This window comes from Phaethon aethereus, assembly GCF_964289735.1.
Source record: "Phaethon aethereus genome assembly, chromosome: 2".
NCBI lineage: Eukaryota > Metazoa > Chordata > Aves > Phaethontiformes > Phaethontidae > Phaethon > Phaethon aethereus.
The window spans coordinates 58279589-58297959 of NC_138582.1; the positions used below are offsets into that span (position 1 = coordinate 58279589).

The following is an 18371-nucleotide window of genomic DNA, read 5'->3' on the forward strand; positions in this document are numbered from 1 at the left end:
GGGAGATGCAAAACATTGGGCATTGACGATTTTCTGAAGTACTGTTACTCCTGGGAGTAGGAGGTTTTCTATTTTTCCACCTATTATCTGATCCACTTAAACTGCTCTACTTCTGAGGTAAAACATATTAGCTTAAACCTCTTTGAATGGTTTATGTTAACACACGTAATAGCTGAAATAGGCTGAGACCACGTATTTGATTTCGTACAGCTGATTGCATGTCCGTTACTTAAGATCTGTCAAATTAGGAAAAGTCTGAGTTTAGGAGGAATAGGGAGACTGTCTTAATCCTTGAATGGCAAAAACGCCTACTAAACTGAATTGTTTGTGTATATGAAATCTGCTATGTGCAAGCCAAGCATCCAGTATTCAGCCTCTGTATTCCTGACTGGATTAGTTATTATGTCGACTCATTTAAGATAACTTGCCCCTACTTGAGATGTTGCCTTAGATTTTTCCAATAGAGTTGAAAATTCTTTTGATTAAGCAACGAACACAAATTTAATGTATAAAAGTAAATTTTAAAATGTGTTTGCTAAATTCCAGAGGTAGTCATAATCCCCTGTATAAGTGGTTTCTTTTCATTTTTCCACTATGCCTCCTGTGTCTGCCCAAGAGAATTAATACATGCATCCTCTTAACGTCAAATGAGTTCTCTCTTACTTGATGGTGACCACAGTTCTTTGAAATTAGTAGATCAGTTATAGTCTGAGGGAAGATGTGGGTAAGATGACCCTTTTATTTGGTATGTTAAGTGAACTAGGATGTATATTAAGCTTTCCTACAATGTACCAGGCTGTCAGCCTTCCCCAGTCTACAAATCCTTCTCAGTAGATATTGCAGCTTCTATAATGTATCTTTATCACTAGAAGCAGAGAAATTTATTTTTTTAATAGCAGCTGCTAGTCAAGTACATAGTGTTTTCAAGCTGCAACTTACTGCTTTGGCATCACACTTCAGTGCTTTATTTGGGACAAGCAGAAGGTGAAGAAGCATGGCATATATTTTTCCCTGGCCCATCTTCTACCTGGGCAACAGAATTCATTTCCCTGTCATAAATGGTGATATGTGTAAGCACTGTAAGAAAGGGAGGGTTATTGACTTGATACGAAAGCACTGCCTCATACTTCCTCCCTGTCTCTCTTGCTGTGTGTAATAGGGACTCTGCAGTTCATGAAAATAGACTGAGGTAGTGGAGTAGTGCAAATTCTTGGGTAACGTAGGTTCAGAAAATATCAGAGATGAATGCATACTCCCCATTCTCAATGGCATTTAATTATGTGTTAAAAACAAAACCCTCTAAAAAAAGTTGATAAAAATGTGAATACATACTTGAAGGATTACAGTTATTGATTGTTATGTCATTTAGATCTCTGGGTTGCTTCCCTACACATACATGTTCTGGTGATACTGATGTTTTGAACAGTTGTTTTGTATATGCTTTCATGGTACTGTTAATCTTCTATAGTTGTAGAAAGAAGAGGTGGAGCTTTTGATTCCGGCTGTTAGGAGCAAAATGAAAGGAAAAAAAAAAATTCTGAGAAGCCAAAATAAATTATTAGGAAATTGGTGTTTATTTCCATTAGGAGTAAAGTGTAAGAAAGCAGCATGAGTTTTAATAAGTTAAAAAAAAAAAATCAAACTTTTAATCAGTTTTTTTAATGTTTTTTAGAGATACATTATAAGCATTTTAGTTTTGTCTGAAAAACCATCTCCAATGCAGCTAAATGCTTTGTTTAATCACTGTCACTTGTATAAATACACAATTTTGATAAAATTTCTCATGTTTCTTTCCAGAAAAAAGATAGCATTTAAAAAATTAGTAGTAGTTCAGATTTAACTTCTCTGCAGAGCTTGCTTGCCTATACAATTTAATAAGTTTAGTTTGTCACCATTGAAAAATCACAATCAAAATCGTTCCTATTTTAAATTCCATAAGAAGGAGTACTGCTAAACCAGAGATCACTTAATGCTCAGAAATTAATGTTTGTTTTTGTATTGTACACATTTTCTGACAATGTGAAACGAAGGGCTATGCCTAGTCTCTCTACAATTGTGGAATATTAATGACACATACATGTTGTTATGCATATAATGCGTAATATAATCTGGAACTGTAAAATGACCTTTCTGTTGGGATTGTTTTTTTAAATTTTTCCTTTGATGGTTCTTTAATGAGATAACCTGATTTTTGCCTCATTAATTTACATAGACTATGGGAAAGTAGATACTCTTAAATTTATTCTTGTATTTTAGATATCTCTGTGTGAAGACAATATATTTAGCTCTGACACTGAGACTCGGACTAGTTTGTGTCACATACTGTTTGTTCTCTGCATTGGAATTTTGATGATGCACTATAGTTTATCTGATGAACTTCAAACATCCTGTAGGTGGGAACCAGGAGATGGTGTGCTTAAGTTTGATTTCCACAGCCTTGTTTATATACTGTAATTTATAACCTACATCACCTAAGGCTGTAAGGATAGTCACATATGAATTGTGGCTTCCCTCTCACCAATGCAAATACAAAAATGTAAGATAGGAGACATCAAGTCAGTTCAAAAGAGAAGGAAACAAATCTGAATCTTCTAACAGTAAATTTGAATTGTAGTTAGCTATGTTGCCTTTCAGATTGCTACATCAGTATGTTCTGCGGGGTTCTGTCATCTTGATCTGTACTGCCTCCTGAGAAGAGATACCAAGATGATTTCTTTCCAGCTTCCAATGGCTAGCTAGCAAATACTTTTCTAGTAAAAGGGATTCTGTCCAGTCTTTCTGTCACTGCTGTAGAAACTTAAGTGGTAAAAACTTATTGTAGTGGTGTTACCAGAAACTTGCTTCCTAAATGCACAAAGTATTATAGCAATAGAGCAAGCCAGTTGATTTGGGTGGTACGGGTGAGGCAAGATAGAGACGGATGTGTGAAAATAATTGATGGAAAATTTGTGTATGCATGAATCAGAGTTAGCTTCAGTGTTGCTCTTTTTTTGTAACGGGCACAAATGAGTATTGAAGGTTTGGCGAAGAGTTGGTGTTCTTGTTGTAGTTGTTATGAAGGATGCAAGGCATGCAAGAAGCTTTGGTAATTCATTTTCACTTGCTGGAGATGGTAAGGGTACGTCTTGAACCTTAGCTATTACTGAACAAACCTCTTTGGATGGCTGCCTTCTAGTTGAAGCAGAGCAAAAAGGTGAAAGGCCGAGTTCTGGGTAGTTTCTCAGACTGGGTTTAGGGAACACTCGAGAAGGCAGGGCCCCTTTGTTTCCCTCTCTTCTGTATGGAGTCTGGGCCCTTAAGCAACTAGTTTGATAACTTACATTGGTTATATATAAAAAAAAAAATGAGGTCACCTTCGCCTCGTGGCATTCAGTTTCATACTCTGTTCTTGCAAGTCCAACATGTGTTCATCTTTTCCATAAACACTTTTTGTGGTCTCTTTACTGTCTCCTTGGCTACTAAATCTGAGAGGCTCCTCTGGCAGTTCTTGCTTTGAAACCTTTAACTTCAGTTTCCTTTGAGACCAGAAAGTTTATTTCCTTTGTCCAAACCCAGTGCCTGTTCGCAAGTTGGCATTTCCAGGTGGTGTGAAGCTGCTCAAACCCTGTTTGCAGGCTTTAAGGGCATGAGGCTCGCTTTTCCCGTGTTCACAAGAAGAGAGAAAAAAATCGTAGTTTCATAAATTACTGTAAAAAATTACTGTATTTAGCTTTATATTTTGGAAGACAGTATAGGGCCGACTAGAGTGAAGTGTTTATAAATGTATACAGAGGCAGCAGTGATCTCTGGGATCATAAAAACCTGTAGTTGCCGCACAGGCAGCCTTTCGTGCCGCTGGCGCCGTGTGCTCGCCCGGAATGGCTCCGCGGGCACCGGAGCTGTTGGCAGCTGCGGGCCTCATCCCGGCGCGTCGCTTCGCCCGGCTGCCGCCCCGTCCCGCCGCGCCGCCATCTCCTGCTGCCGACAGCGAGCGGGCCGGCCTTCCCGTCCGCGGCGCTGCGGCGCCGCCTGCTGCTCGGGAGGCGCCCGGCCGGCCGGGGCCAGCGGCGCGGGCCAGGGGAGGCCTGCGGGCGGCCGGTGGGGTGGAACTGCCATTTTAGCGTCTGTCTGTCTGTGACTGTGCGTGTGATCGGCAAAGGCAGGGTCTGGGATCTGGAAATAGTCTGCTGTGATGTAATAGCAGCTTCACACAGGCGGCGTTCTCTTGTATGGTCAAGTGAAAGTCTGCACAAGTTTGCCACCGGGATGAAGCCGTCCTTTCCAGTTATTTCCTATGGTCCTGATTCTTATTTCTGCTGCAAAATTAATCAGTCTATACATTTCAGGGAATAACATTTCATAATATTTCAAATTGTTCAGGTGATACGGATGCTTACCAATTCTGAAATCTTTATTTCTGTATAACTTAGCTGCATAAACTTGTAAATTTTATAGACTGATTGTTCATCTTGCTTCTTATGTGGTGTGCTTCTCTGTTAACAAAAGCATGGAGATTTTTGAGAGGTTTTTTTTAGTTTAGTGAAGTTAAATAAAAGCTTGGTGTTACTACAAGGACTGTGACAGCACTGTTGTACTGTGCCTTGAATGCAAAGTTTCCAGGCAAAACTGGACTGTGGTGTATCTCAGGCTGAACTTAAAAGTTGCTGAAATCCATTATGATTGAGACAGATTATTCCAGTAGGTGTTGTGGTTTGGGGTTTTTCGTTGTGTTTGTTTTTAATACTGATGACTTACACAAAATGATATATTCCATAAACGTTACTTACTGGTTTGGGAGCCAAACCATTTTCATTGAGAGAAGTGAAGCATATCTTGCTTAGTAAGTTGAATGTCATTTTATACCAAATAATAACTTAGGGAATGAACCACAATTAGGTATTCAGTATGTTCTTTAATTCCAAAGACATTGGCTAACTTCCAGTTGGGGAAAAAAAATGGCCTGAAATAATTTTCCAAAATAACAGTAATTAAATAACGTTTGGTGGACAAATCACTTTGTTACAGAAGTGTATAGGTGCAAGACTGATACTAGTAATGCAGTGTGTTCATAATGGATTTATTATTTCTCAACAGTTGCAGGATCCATAGTATTGAATAGAATTATTAATGCCTATGTGTTTGTGTTAGATACAAGGTAGAGTATAATACCTGTAAGTATGTATTTCAGATGTGGTTTCTGAGTATCAGTGGCAGTAAGCAGTATTTAATGAGTGTTTCTAAAGCAGTATCAATGCTCTTACATCTAGCATTTGTTGAAAACCATGCTGAACTGTCAGACAGAACTTGCATAGTGAAGAGTAAACTTTGGGTGGAGCCTTCACACTCCCAAGATCTTTATTAGTTACTTCTGAAGAAACCTCTGACTTCTGTAGTTGCCATGAGGGTTCCAGGTGCCTTTTTGGTGTTTGTTATACAGCTCAGTCAAGGACAGTAATACCAGTTACTTGCTATAATTGACTAAAAATGCAAAATGTTTAGAGTATAGCCAATCAATAACAGTGTTGATAACTCACTCAAGTCTATTTGAGGGGGTTTTTTTCCTTTTTTTTAACCGTAAGTTTTTAAAAAAACTTATTTGAATAACTTACAGGAAGAAATACTTTTCCAATCCACTGCCTGGGGCTCTAGTGTACTTTTTGTGCTTGTCTGTGTTCTGCATGATTGTAAAATTAGGAATATGGTTGGTTATCTTTTATGCCATATAAAATGCCAGTGACGATGTATAGGTATATCAAGGGACTTATTTTTTTAGCAATATTTTTCTTACTTTGCGTTTGTATTTGGCTAGGCAGTTTTTAACTTCTCAAAATGAACAGTTGTGCTTTAAAGAGTCTTTAAAATTGGAAGCAAGTTGTATTTTTACTATTTTCTAATGTACAGACCTTTTAAAGAACAGCTATGGCATGCTGAGAGTGACTAGTTAAAAGCACTAAACAGTTTGAAATGCCATTTCAGTTGGATTTATTAACTTTATGGTAAAGAATACTTTAAACCTTTTATTGTAAATGGATTGAAGTCACATAATTAATGGAATGTACAAAAGTTGCAGATTTTCCCTAAAAAATTACCTTGGTAATTGTTGTTGTTTTTTTTAAACATATGCTCAAATCGTATAGGCAATGTTAAACATATGTTAAATACATATTCGCTATACTATTTATAAAACTTTTTCCACAGATTACACCTCCTCCCTCACTGTCGGACCCACTTAAGGAACTATTTAAACAACAAGAGGTTGTAAGGATGAAACTACGTTTACAGCACAGTATAGAAAGGGTAAGACTAAAGTAATTTATTTTTTTATTTCCCGACTTTAAGCTTTAGGGTTTTTTCGTTCTCAGTGGACAAAGTATATTTTGCTCAATTTAACAATGCTTTAGAAGTAATCTGCCTTCTATCCAAATTTATGAATTGGAGAAACTTGTAAATTAAAAAAAAATGGTTTGGACAACTGTTAGCAGAATACTTAAGTCAGTAAGATAGCAGCTTTTTCCTGTTAATTGCTCTAAGATGTGGCCCAAATTTTTCCTGGGGCAGTAGGGAGTGGGAAGAAAGCTGCAGACTCTAGTTTTGAAAGCTGATAATAGTTATAGACTTCAGAACCAAATTGACTGAGTTAGAAGAATTGAAGCAAGAGTGAATTCTGTATTGGTAGAAGACACATGTGGCTCTAAGACTAAACATTATTTGCAATATTCTACTTGCAAAAACTGCTAAAATTATGTTAGAACTACAGCTGTAGGCTTCACTGAGTTTGAACACAGAAATTCAGAAAATACTCCTGGTTTAAGAGTATTCTTTATTTTTTAGGTTGCACAAATCTTTTTCCTTGGCAGCCTAGGTTTAGATGTCTTGTCAGTATTGTGAGCCAGATTGCTTGTGGACACAGACAGGACCCTTTCTCATGCAGAGTGTATCTTAAGGATTTCAACACAGTTATGCAAGCAGCTGACTCATTAAAACCCGACGTGGTAGTTTTTTGATTAAGTTGATTTTGATGTGGTTTAACAAACCAGTTGGGGGAGGGGTTTTACTCAAATTTGGTATTTTGGTGTAAAGCTAGGTATAAAAAACAAGCACAAAGAACGTAAACATTGTTCAAATTCTGACTGAAATTAGTTGTAACCAAAGGAAAGACGCTGCTTTTTCTGTTTTCCAAGTTTTTTATAATCCACCTTCTTTTCTTTTGATAAAAATTAGAGCCATTATGTTGGAGGGCAGTAAACACACACATACATTTGTTTGTGTCTTATAAAATTATGTGTATTTTCAGTTATTTTGCTCAAATAGACTGTTCTTCAAATGAAGTCCACTTTATACAACTTTAACTCAAGCTTGGCCAAGTGAGCTATATTTTCTTGTCTCAGGTCAGGAAAGAATCTTCCTCCAGCTGTGGATTTATGGACTTTGTGCATGTTATTTAAAGAAAAAAAAAAATTCTAAAAATAAAAAAATTATTTAAATTATCCTGCACATTATATTTCCGCTTCAGTTTGCTTGGCCATTGTGCCTGGCATGACAAGCATGTGACAAAAATCAATACAGTTGAAACTCACAAACCTATACCCCAACCCTGTGCTCCTCGTGACTTTCATCTTTCACCTTCTTCATTAACTAGAACTTGCCTCAGTAGCAGTAAGTGGAAAATCTGGGCATGACATTTAGCCAACAGTGGCGGGGGGGAGAAGCTGTTTTCAGTTTTGACATTCAAGGTACACTCTTTGCATCATTAAATTTAAATTTTGGATTTGATTAGATGAACAATTCTTCTCTCCACCCACCCATTTCTTACACTGTTACAAAGTGCAAGCCCTAAAAACAAATGTTTAAATGAATGGACAGTTTTATGAATCAGACGGGAATGCTTAATTGACCAAATGTATATTTATATGTTGATATCTTATTCCATTAGGAAAAGCTTATTGTTTCTAATGAACAAGAAGTTCTACGTGTTCATTATCGAGCAGCAAGAACGCTAGCTAATCAAACACTACCATTCAGTGCCTGCACTGTTCTGCTGGATGCCGAGGTTTATAATGTGCCTCTGGATGCTCAGGTAAAGAGATGTATTTCAGAATTTCAGACAAAAAGGTCTTTCTAGCCTGACTCTAAAGGAGTGTTTGGAGAGAATTCTATTCCCATCCTGAAACTGTTGTTGATTTGTCTGGAATTAAGATTTAGCACATTACAGATTGTTACTTTGATTAGGCCTCGTTTGGGTGTACGATAACAAGAGAGGATATGGGTGTATGTATGTTGGTTTTCTGTTTTGTACCATGTCTGGTTTTCTTTCACCTCTGGAAATAATGAGAAGGATAAAATGAGAACATTACTCTGCTGGTTTTTATGAAATCAAATTTCAGTCATAAACAGAACATATTTTGGAAACTTACAAATATGTAGCTTAAAGAACAAAAAAAAAATTACCAGAATATAAGATCATAATTTTTGTCACTAGTCCAGAGGATCGGAATGCAGCAGTCTGTGAAGCGATGAGATTGGTTCGTGAAATTTGGAAATGTTTTGCGGAGATACTCACGTAATGTTTTTCTCCTGTCTACAAGGCAGTAATTAGAACTGTTCCATAAAAAAACAGATGACCAACAGTGAAATGTTGAACGCTACCAGATGAAATTACTTTTTTCAAAATCACCTCAAGCTCCATATTATTTACATGCGCCACGTTATTTACGTGTTCAGTTTTGGTATTTAGTTCCTGATTAAAGCATAAAATGAGCAGTATACTTTATAATCTTCATACCTTTTATGGACTGCCACTCAGAGGTTTGCTGCGGCCGTATCTCTAAGAATATAATTTCACGGCATCGGTATTTTGTGAACAGGTAAATGGAAACTGCATTCAGAACCTGTTTCAGTGAGTGGGAGGAGCACATAATGCAAGGAAAAAAAAATTATTATGGGTGTAATGAAAGTGTTGATGCATTGTATGTTGGGCATTTTAAAATGAAACACCTACATTTCCGACATGTGTATTTAGTCTGGGACCCCTCATAGGATTATTACAGCTTCCAGTGTTTCCTCAGTCTGTTACTTCATTTTTTCCCATTTTTAAAAAACTAGAGCTATGCACAATGAGGTGCTTCAGCAGGAGGTGCTTCAGCAGGAGATAGCAGTTTTATGGAGACCATATCGTTCTCCCATTTCAAGCTTTATACAGAAAAATTTTTAAATCATCATTTCCTTAGTAAATCTAACTGATAGGGCAAAAAATGAGATTTTTCTCTTCTGTTAACAGTCCAAGTATCATCACTGTTAGTTCTGCAGTTCAGAACATCCTTTGCTTTTTTTTCCTGACCCACTTTAGAGGCCCTGAGCTGTTTAGAAATTTGAGATACACCTGAGTTATGCATGTAAGTGCATTTTTATAGTTAACATTTTACAATTGATTTTAAAGAAGCTGATTCTGTATTTTAATTCTGTGAAACAAAAGGAATCTTTATCAGGAGAGAAGTTGTTGTGTTTGTTGTCGTGTCCCCCTTTCCCCCTCCAGTATTGCAGCCTTTTTGACCATTTATATAATAACAATGTTAGTAGTAAAATGCCTCTCCTTCTCCCTCAACAGCTTTGTGTTTCATTCTGTGGTAGTTTTTCATAGAAAATTACAATACTGCACATAATGTTCAGCAAAGTTTTAAATATCTTTTTTATCATTAAAATCAATGTGTTAAACTACCAACTTGATGCTTTGATTGAAATTTGCTTCATGGGAAGATTGTAGGTGCATAAGAAACCCTTCTCTTGTAATGCGTTCTGCCACTTTCCTGTTACCTGCTAGCAACTCTTAATTTTGTTCTACAGTGAAGAAATGTTTCTGATGAAATTTTTCTTGTATTTGAGCAAATAGCTGGGAAGGATCTGTGAGCAAAGATCTGGTTTATTTTACAGGAAAATGATCACCTCAGAACTGTTTTTATGGGATTTCTGAGTCTTTGGAGGCTTGCCTTTACAGCTGCACATGTTGGGCAGACCTTGAGAACCGTACTTTGCAGTCATATGGGACAAATCAAAGATGGGGGAGGAAAAAAAACTCACGAAGTTTCCGGTGAGCAGACTGTTAGCTGGTCACAGCTCACCTAAATGCCTACAGTTGAAGGTTACAAGATCAGTGCTGTTGAGGGCTCTTTCTAGAACCAACCTGTTCAGCTGTCCTTGATATCTGAAATCTCAGCTGTTTGCAAAGACTGACATCTCTAGAATCTTGTCCGTTGCTCCAGTGTACACTTTGGGGTTTTTTTTCCCCTAAAAAAAGTAACAGCAGCTTGTTCCATTTAGTGATTGTTATTTAAATGTTAAATTGGAATAGTCTGGCTTTAGGACTATCTATAGAGTATCTAGTTTCTCGCAATGGGCAGCTGTGACATTCCAGATTCTTACTAGGTTTTGGGTTTTTTTTCCAAAATTGTTATTTCATTGAGCAGGACATGTCTGCTTACTCTTTTTTTTTTTAATCTCCTTTTGGGGATTTTGATGGTAAAAATACTTTTTTATTACTGCTTTTGAATATTTGTGTAGCCAGTTAAGTCAGACTGCTTAAGTTTTCCTTTATTAAAGTTTTTGCTCTTCCCTGAGGGAATATTCATTTAATTTGTTAGTGAATTTTAAAGAGAACAAAGAGATACCAATTTTGTGGAAAGGTCTGCCTTGTACCGATTAAGACTTTAAGGAATAAACTTTAAGCCTCCTACTCTAAAATTCAAAAATGGAGTACAATAAATAGCTTGAGGGAATCTGAAAATTCCCATTTTTTTGTGAGTGGCTGGCTCACACTGAAAGTGATGGTCAATATTTATGCTCATATATACCTTGATACTTTGACTCAGGGTTTATTTTTCCTCCTGAAGCATTGTTTGTGAAGGTCCCACAAAGTAGGTTTTATGTTTTAAAGTATGTTTAAAACTGAATCATCAAATAACTTACAGTTTAAATAAAATTTTTTTTGCAGATCGATGACAGCAAAACGTCGGTGAGGGATCGATTTAATGCAAGACAGTTTATGTCGTGGTTACAGGATGTGGATGATAAGTTTGACAAATTAAAGGTACACTTCTTTGTCCTTCCACTTTAAAAGAAAAAAACAACACTCTAATGTCACTATGAAGATGAGATGAATAAACAGTAGATTTGTATGCAGTATCATAGGTTATTGTAGAGGTTTTAAGGGCAACATAAAGGAGGGTCTAGCAGTACAAAAAGCTTTATACATATATATATATACACTATATAGCAACCTTTGTTGCTATATAGTGTAATGGAATAATCTGCAAATTTCTGAATACGTAGTGAGGATATTACTTACTACCACCAAAGAGGCTCCTAGATACTTTTTCTGTGTTCAAGCCTGTTGCAGTATTTTTTCAAATATTGAAGTAACTTTTTTCTCACTTTTAAAATAGACGTGCCTTTTGATGAGGCAGCAGCATGAAGCAGCAGCTTTAAATGCGGTACAGAGACTGGAGTGGCAACTTAAACTACAGGAACTTGATCCTGCTACATACAAATCTATCAGCATTTATGAAATTCAGGAGTTTTATGTTCCTCTTGTTGATGTTAATGATGACTTTGAATTGACACCAATATGACAACTAGCATCTCCTGGCTCACCCTTTCCCTTGGACAGCTAGAGATTGAGGTGCAGTGATGCACAAAGGTATTTTTCTTTTAAGACAGAGTACTTAATTCTGTGGAATACTACCTTTCTCAGTAATTCAGGTGTTCCTTGAGAGAAGTGTGGCGCGGGCTCTTGTTCAAACACAGAAGATGGATGTTAATTTTAAAGTCGGTCTCCCAGTAAATGCCATTATCTGTATTTTAACAATGCCTGTAGCTTTAGAGCTTATTGCTGAAAAAGATGACAAAACACGGTGAGTTAATAGCGCTGGAAGCTGTTAATAACTAAAACGGCCACCAAAAAACAAATGACACTTACAATCTGCTATAAAGCTTTGTATTATGCACTTCAATAGCAGTTGAACCCCCACAGAAAAATGATGAAAAAGCCTGTGGAAGAAAATGTAAGACTTGGAGGAAAATAGTCTATTAATCTTATATTTTGTAAAATACTGTACAGTTTTCTTTTTGGAAAAAGATGTAATATTGTCTTCATTTTTAAATAATTTATTTTATACATATTGTGCAAATGTAAATAGTCGTGTAATTAATGTTCAAACTTGTATAAAATAGATATTTTAACTGTAAAACTGTTTTTGTCTAATGTTTTATTGGACCAAAGTTGTAGTTTTTATTAAGTGTAGTGTGTTCCTGGTTGGCAGTTCTTCTTTTTGTATGGCGTGTGTTTGATTTAGCTGCTTGTTTCATCACCATAACTGTAAAAGAATTGAAACTGAACTGTATTGCATGCTTCACAGAACTCTTAACTCCTTTACTTCAATAACTGATACCTAAACAATTGTAATATTTACAAAATCATATTTCATATTAGTCTGCTGTTGTAATGCCATACCTATGACTTACTATACTGAAAATATTTTTGTGTAAAACAAAAAAAACTTTTGTTCTCATATGGTGGTCTCGTAATAGAGCCTATTTTTTCCAACAAAATGCCTTTGAATTAAAATTCTTAAATTGTATATGGTCTATTTTAATATTAATCTATGGAAGGATATGTAAATAGTTGTAAATATAATGTTTAATAAATTCTATTGGTCATGTTATTAGTTGGAATTTAATATTACAACACTTGATCTATCAAATCTTAGCATTCCTGAAATAGGTAAGGAGGCTTGATGAAAAACTTAAAAAAAAAAAAAAAAAAAAAAATCCCAGGTTGTGAAATTCAATGCTTTTTTATTCTTAGTACTGTTAATGAGCAGACAGTTAACTATTTATTAGTAGGAGGTTACACATACTCATGAAAAAGATTTGTTACCCTCTAGTCCATAAATTATTCAAGAATGCTTGGGATCTGATGTCTGTGAAATTACTTCTGAAAGAAATGAGGCTTAGGCAAGAGACTTGGTTACCCGGAAAAAAGAGATTTGAAGTACTTGGTTTGAACTGATTATTAATTGCTAGGTGAACTACTACAGAGTCCTTACGCTTGTACAAGCGCGCAGCATGCCTTTCCTGTCGTGGAGAGCAAATGGGCATTGAACAAGAGACTGTATGGACAGTAGACTCCTTCCCCTGTGCACGTCACTGCTAGTTCCCATCAAGAATAAAGTAATAGTAACTCGAGTATAGTAGAACCAATTAATATGTAGTTCCTGCCCTGTAACTTTTTTTTCCCCCCACTTTTAATTTGTTAGGTACCTGTGGAAGAAGTTGTTCCTGCTTTTATATAGGAGTATCTCCTGACATCGCTCAGAATTGAAGATGTACTGAGGAAAATGCAAATGTAATGTTCTTCTGAAAGTAGCAGTAAAATTTTAAAATAATACAGATTTCTGTATTATCTGCTGAAAGAGACAAGGAAAAAAATGGCTAAAGCTGCAAGGTGTGTTAACTAGTAAATGGGTATGAGTTTACTTCCATCAGATATTTAGAGTAATGTGTAATAACGTACACATCTGGAAGTGGGAGAACCTAATACACGCTTTTTGCAGTATGTGATATGGATAATTAAGAGTATTTCATAACAGAAAAGATAAAGCAGGTGACAAACACTTGGGATGGAGGAGACAAGCAGGCAGACATACCGCTGGAACTCAGCAAAGTTGTACAGTGGTACCTCAGTGCATGCTCAGAGAGAGTGAGGGTGTCAGAATCTACCAGGGTGACAAGCTGTGGCACAAACCAGGGAGCAGGATGGGGCGTGTCGGGGTGCTCCCCGTGGTGGCAGGAACAGCCCCGTGGGGTCTCCCAGGGCTGGGACAAGGGTGGAGGTCCATGTGCGTTCACTGTAAAATAAACAGAAAGATCATCCTCTTAAAGTACTGGCAGAAACATTTTTGTGATAACTTAAAAACCTTCTGGTAGTATCCAATCTCTTTATAGGAGTCAGATGTTTCTGAGGGTTAGCCTGTGTTCTCATTGCAAGGAGAGATGATTTCCTATTACCTAGGTCTGTGAAACAGATTTTTTTTTTTTTTCAAATGCAACTGCTTAGTAAAAATTCAGTTGCTCAAAAAAAGGGGACCGTCCAAGTATTTCAGCCCTACCAACTGTGATCTCCTGGCTGCTTTGATTTCCATGCAGGGTTTGTTCCAATCATCTATTTTCCTTTTCAAGTTTAGTCTGGATGATGATACGTAGTGTGTTGGTTAAGCACACCCTGCTGTGGAGTTTCCTCCACAAAGTGCTGTGGGTTGGGAGGGCAGGAGGAGGGATGGGAGGAAATCCAGTCATGATTTGTTGAGGAGAAGGATGTATTTCCCTCGCCGGGGCCTAGCTGTCCCTTGGGAAGCCCGAGGGCTTCTCTGGGTTTTTGGGTTCCTAGCCAGGTTCCTCCCGCGTTGCCTTGTGTCGTGGTTTAACCCCAGCCAGCAACTGAGCCCCACGCAGCCGCTCACTTGCTCCCCCCTGATGAGACAAGGAGAGAACTGGAAGGTAAAAGTGAGAAAACTTGTGGGTTGAGACAAAGACCGTTTAACAGGTAAAGCAAAAGCCACACACACAAGAAAAGCAAAACAAGAAATTTATTCACCAATGCCCATGGGCAGGCACGTGTTCAGCCATCTCCAGGGAAGCAGGGCTCCATGTAATGCTTACTTGGGAAGATGGACACCATAACTCCGAACATCACAGAATCATAGAATAGTTTGGGTTAGAAGGGACCTTTAAAGGCCATATAGCCCACCCCCCCTGCAATAAGCAGGGACATCTTCAACTAGATCAGGTTGCTCAGAGCCCCGTCCAACCTGGCTTTAGATGTTTCCAGGGATGGGCCATCTACCACCTCTCTGGGCAACCTGTGCCAGGGTTTCACCACCATCAGTGTGAAGAATTTCTTCCTTAGACCTAGTCTAAATCTGCCCTCTTTCAGTTTAAAGCCATTAACCCTTGTACTATTGCAACAGACCCTGCTAAAAAGTCTGTCTCCATCTTTCTTAGAAGCTCCCTTTCAGTACTGTAAGGCTGCAATAAGGTCTCCCTGGAGCCTTCTCTTCTCCAGGCTGAACAACCCCAACTCTCTCAGCCTGTCCTCATAGGAGAGGTGTTCCATCCCTCTGGTCATTTTTGTGGGCCTCCTCTGGAGCATCTCCAACAGGTCCATGTCTTTCCTGTGCTGAGGGCTCCAGAGCTGGACACAGGACTCCAGCTGGGGTCTCACCAGAGCGAAGCAGAGGGGCAGAATCCCCTCCCTCAACCTGCTGGCCACACTGCTTTGGATGCAGCCCAGGATATGGTTGGCCTTCTGGGCTGTGAGCGCACATTGCTGGCTCATGTCCAGCTTTTCATCCACCAGTACCTCCAAGTCCTTCTCGGCAGGGCTGCTCTCAACCCCTTCATCCCCCAGCCTGTATTGATACTGGGGGTTGCCCCGACCCAGGTGCAGGACCCTGCACTTGGCCTTGTTGAACCTCATGAGGTTCACACGGGCCCATTCCTCAAGTTTGTCTCTGGATGGCATCCTGTCCCTCAGGCGTGTTAACAGCACCACTCAGCTTGGGGTCATCTGCAAACTTGCTGAGGGTGTACTCAATCCCACTGTCAGTGTCATTGATGAAGATATTAAACAGTGCTGGTTCCCCCCCCCCAGTGGACCCCGGAGGGACACCACTTGTACCCCCCTTCCTTCTTCTTCCCCCAGCTTTATATGCTGAGCATGACATCATATGGTACGGAATATCCCTTTGGCCCCCTGGGGTCAGCTGTCCCGGCTGTGTCCCCTCCCAGCTCCCTGTGCACCCCCAGCCTACTCGCTTGGTGGAATGGTGTGAGCAGCAGCAAAGGCCTTGACTCTGTGTAAGCACTGCTCAGCAGTAATGAAAACATCCCCGTGTTATCAACACTGTTTTCAGCACAAATCCAAAACATGGACCCATGAAGAAGCCCCTACTATGAAGAAAATTAACTCTACCCCAGCCAAAACCAGCACACCTTGGTCCCTTGGGGCTTAGCGCGCAGGAGGATAAGCCAGGCACACAGCGATGTTTTTGAGATCCTGTGCGAGGCAGCACCACAGCCCGGGGGTCCCCTCCTCGTCCAGGGCTGCCCCCGCCCTCCCCCGAGCTGGCGGCGGGGCTTCGCGCAGCCGCTGGTCCCCGGGGCGCTCCCCCGGCTCCCTTTCTTCTGCCCTCCCCTCCCGGCAGCTGCCGCTCGGCCCCTGCGCTCTGGCCCTCCCTCCCCAGCCCCCCCGGGCAGACCTCCCCCCCCCCCGCCTCTTCCAAAACCGCCGCGCTTTCCCCTCCTCGCACTCGAGGGGGGACGTTCAGCCCTTCCCCCCCGGGAGAAGCGCCCTCCGGCCGCCGTCGCCTCGTAGCCCCCGCAGCTGCAGGTTCCTCCGCCGCGTCCCTCCCGCTCGGCGGGGTCGAGCACGAAGCCCCCACCTCGCCGGCTCCGGCCGCGTCCCCCCCCCCCGCCTCGCTTCGCGCAGCCGCCGGCCGCCGGGGCGGAGGGTCCCGGGACGCGCTGCCGGCGGAGGCGGGGGAGGGTCCTGGCGCCTGACGGTGCCCCGAGGCGGGGCGATGCGAGGCCGCGCCGCCGCCTCCGCGCTGCCTGCGGCCGAGGGGGGAGCAGCGGGACCAGGCGCGCGGTTGCTGCTGCCGCCGCCGCCTCCGGAGCAGCGAGAGCCGCTGGCGGAGCGGGGGGTGCCCGGCCCGCGGCGCCGTCCGGTGAGCCCGCCGCCGGCGGAGCGGGGGGCCGCGGAGGGAGAGGGGCGGGCGGCGGCGGCGGGATGCAGCCGGTGGCCGGGGAGGCGGCGGGGCCGCGGCTGCTCCTTTGTGGAAGGAAAGTTTAGGTGCGGCGCGGCGCAGCAACCCCGCTGCCTGCCTGAGGAGCAGGAGGCGGCCGGGCCCCCCGCCGCCGGGAGGGGCGGCTTTCGGCGGCGCTCCCCGCGCCGGGCCCCGCCTGCCCCGGGCCGCTTCGGCAGCGGGGAGCGCTCCCTGTCACCGGCCCGCCGGGCCCCGGGCAGCGCCGTCCGTGGGGCCGGGGCCTGCCGGGAGGCGGCGGGCAGCCGCGGCGGGGAGGGGGAGCCGAGGGCGGGTTGATCGGCTGGAGGTGGGTTTTTTGGGGTCTTTCCCGCCACGGGTGTGAGGCGGGCGGGGAGGGACAGCGTCGCTGATGGGGGAGCCGGTGCCGCCGGGGCGGGCTGCCGGGGCGGCGGGCAGGGGCCGTACTCGGGGGGAACGGACGGACAGACGCCGGAGAAAAGTTGGGTGAAGCGACGGTGGGTGAAACGAAAACGGGGGGATGGAGAGAGCCTGGGGCTGGGGCACGGCCACGGTCAGCCCGGGGGCATCCGAGCTGGGCGACCCTGGACATGGCATCGCCCCGGCTCCGCCGCTCGGGAGCCGTGCGGTACGAACGCGCTGTCGAGCCGCGGGCCCGGCGGGGTGCGGGTCGGGCCGTGCCTCGCTGGAGGGCAGCTCCCTCTGCGCTCGACGGCAGGGAGGGCGAGCGCTGGCCCCCTTCTGAGGGCGAAGCTGCCATGCTCTTCTCCCTGCCTGCCCCCCGGTCTTGTGGTCCCCCCCAGTCCTACATGGGCCCAGGCGGCCGTGCGCCCAGCACGGCGGGATGCAGAAGCATTCAATAACCCTTGTCGGAAAGGCTAATCTGATGCAGGCTCTGAATGTCTAGATCGTGCCTGACCTACATGTTGGCTGGTTTTTCTACTTTTTATTAGGTTTGGATACTGCTAATTGAGGGGGGTGTGTGTGGGGGGGTCTGTTAGTTTGTAAAGCAGAAAGACATATCTGGATACAGAAAGAAAGAAACCCAGTACATTTCTGCAATAATAACCCCGTTAGCATTATTTTCCCCCCTCTTACGAGAACAATACAGGCTCGCTGTAAGCTTGCCCAAACATGGGCTGCCTCTTATTATCCACTGGTGCGGTGCCTCGTGCGAGAGGGTCCTCTCTTGACTGGCTTCATGCGCTGAGCAAAAGCAAGGACGGGCTGGCACACCACTAACCGTGCTATATCTGTAGCAAGTGCCACTGCTGAGGCACTGGGTTTCTGCAGAGGGGGAAAATGCGGAATGCTTTGGGCAAACCCAGTTCTTCTGTCTGTTTGAAGTAGCAGATGCCCCTCTCCGGTTGACTCCAGTCGCTGGTGTGGCTCTTGAAAGCTACGTCGTTCAAAGTCTCCGGTACTGCTTTTTCTTAGATGCTAGTGTCTGTATTTTTTTAAAAAAGAAGTTAATAACTTTGTGATTGAATTGAAAGCCTCTGTGACATCTAACTGTCGGTATGAAAACAACTGTCTGTCTACCTCAAAGATGACCCGGCA

The 18371-nt window shown here is 42.3% G+C and overlaps 1 protein-coding gene across 1 annotated transcript in view; it reads left to right on the forward strand.

Moving 5' to 3' along the window:
* Nucleotides 1-11600, forward strand: part of ANKRD12 (ankyrin repeat domain 12) — a gene marked incomplete at both ends in the record, with an annotated part of 47975 nt that extends 36375 nt beyond the window's left edge. Inside the window, 4 exons of the mRNA XM_082014591.1 lie at nucleotides 6178-6276; nucleotides 7913-8056; nucleotides 10964-11059; nucleotides 11415-11600. Of these exons, the coding sequence (XP_081870717.1) occupies nucleotides 6178-6276; nucleotides 7913-8056; nucleotides 10964-11059; nucleotides 11415-11600 (525 nt within the window). The remainder of the gene's footprint in view (nucleotides 1-6177; nucleotides 6277-7912; nucleotides 8057-10963; nucleotides 11060-11414) is intronic.
* Nucleotides 11601-18371: the final 6771 nt, after the last annotated feature.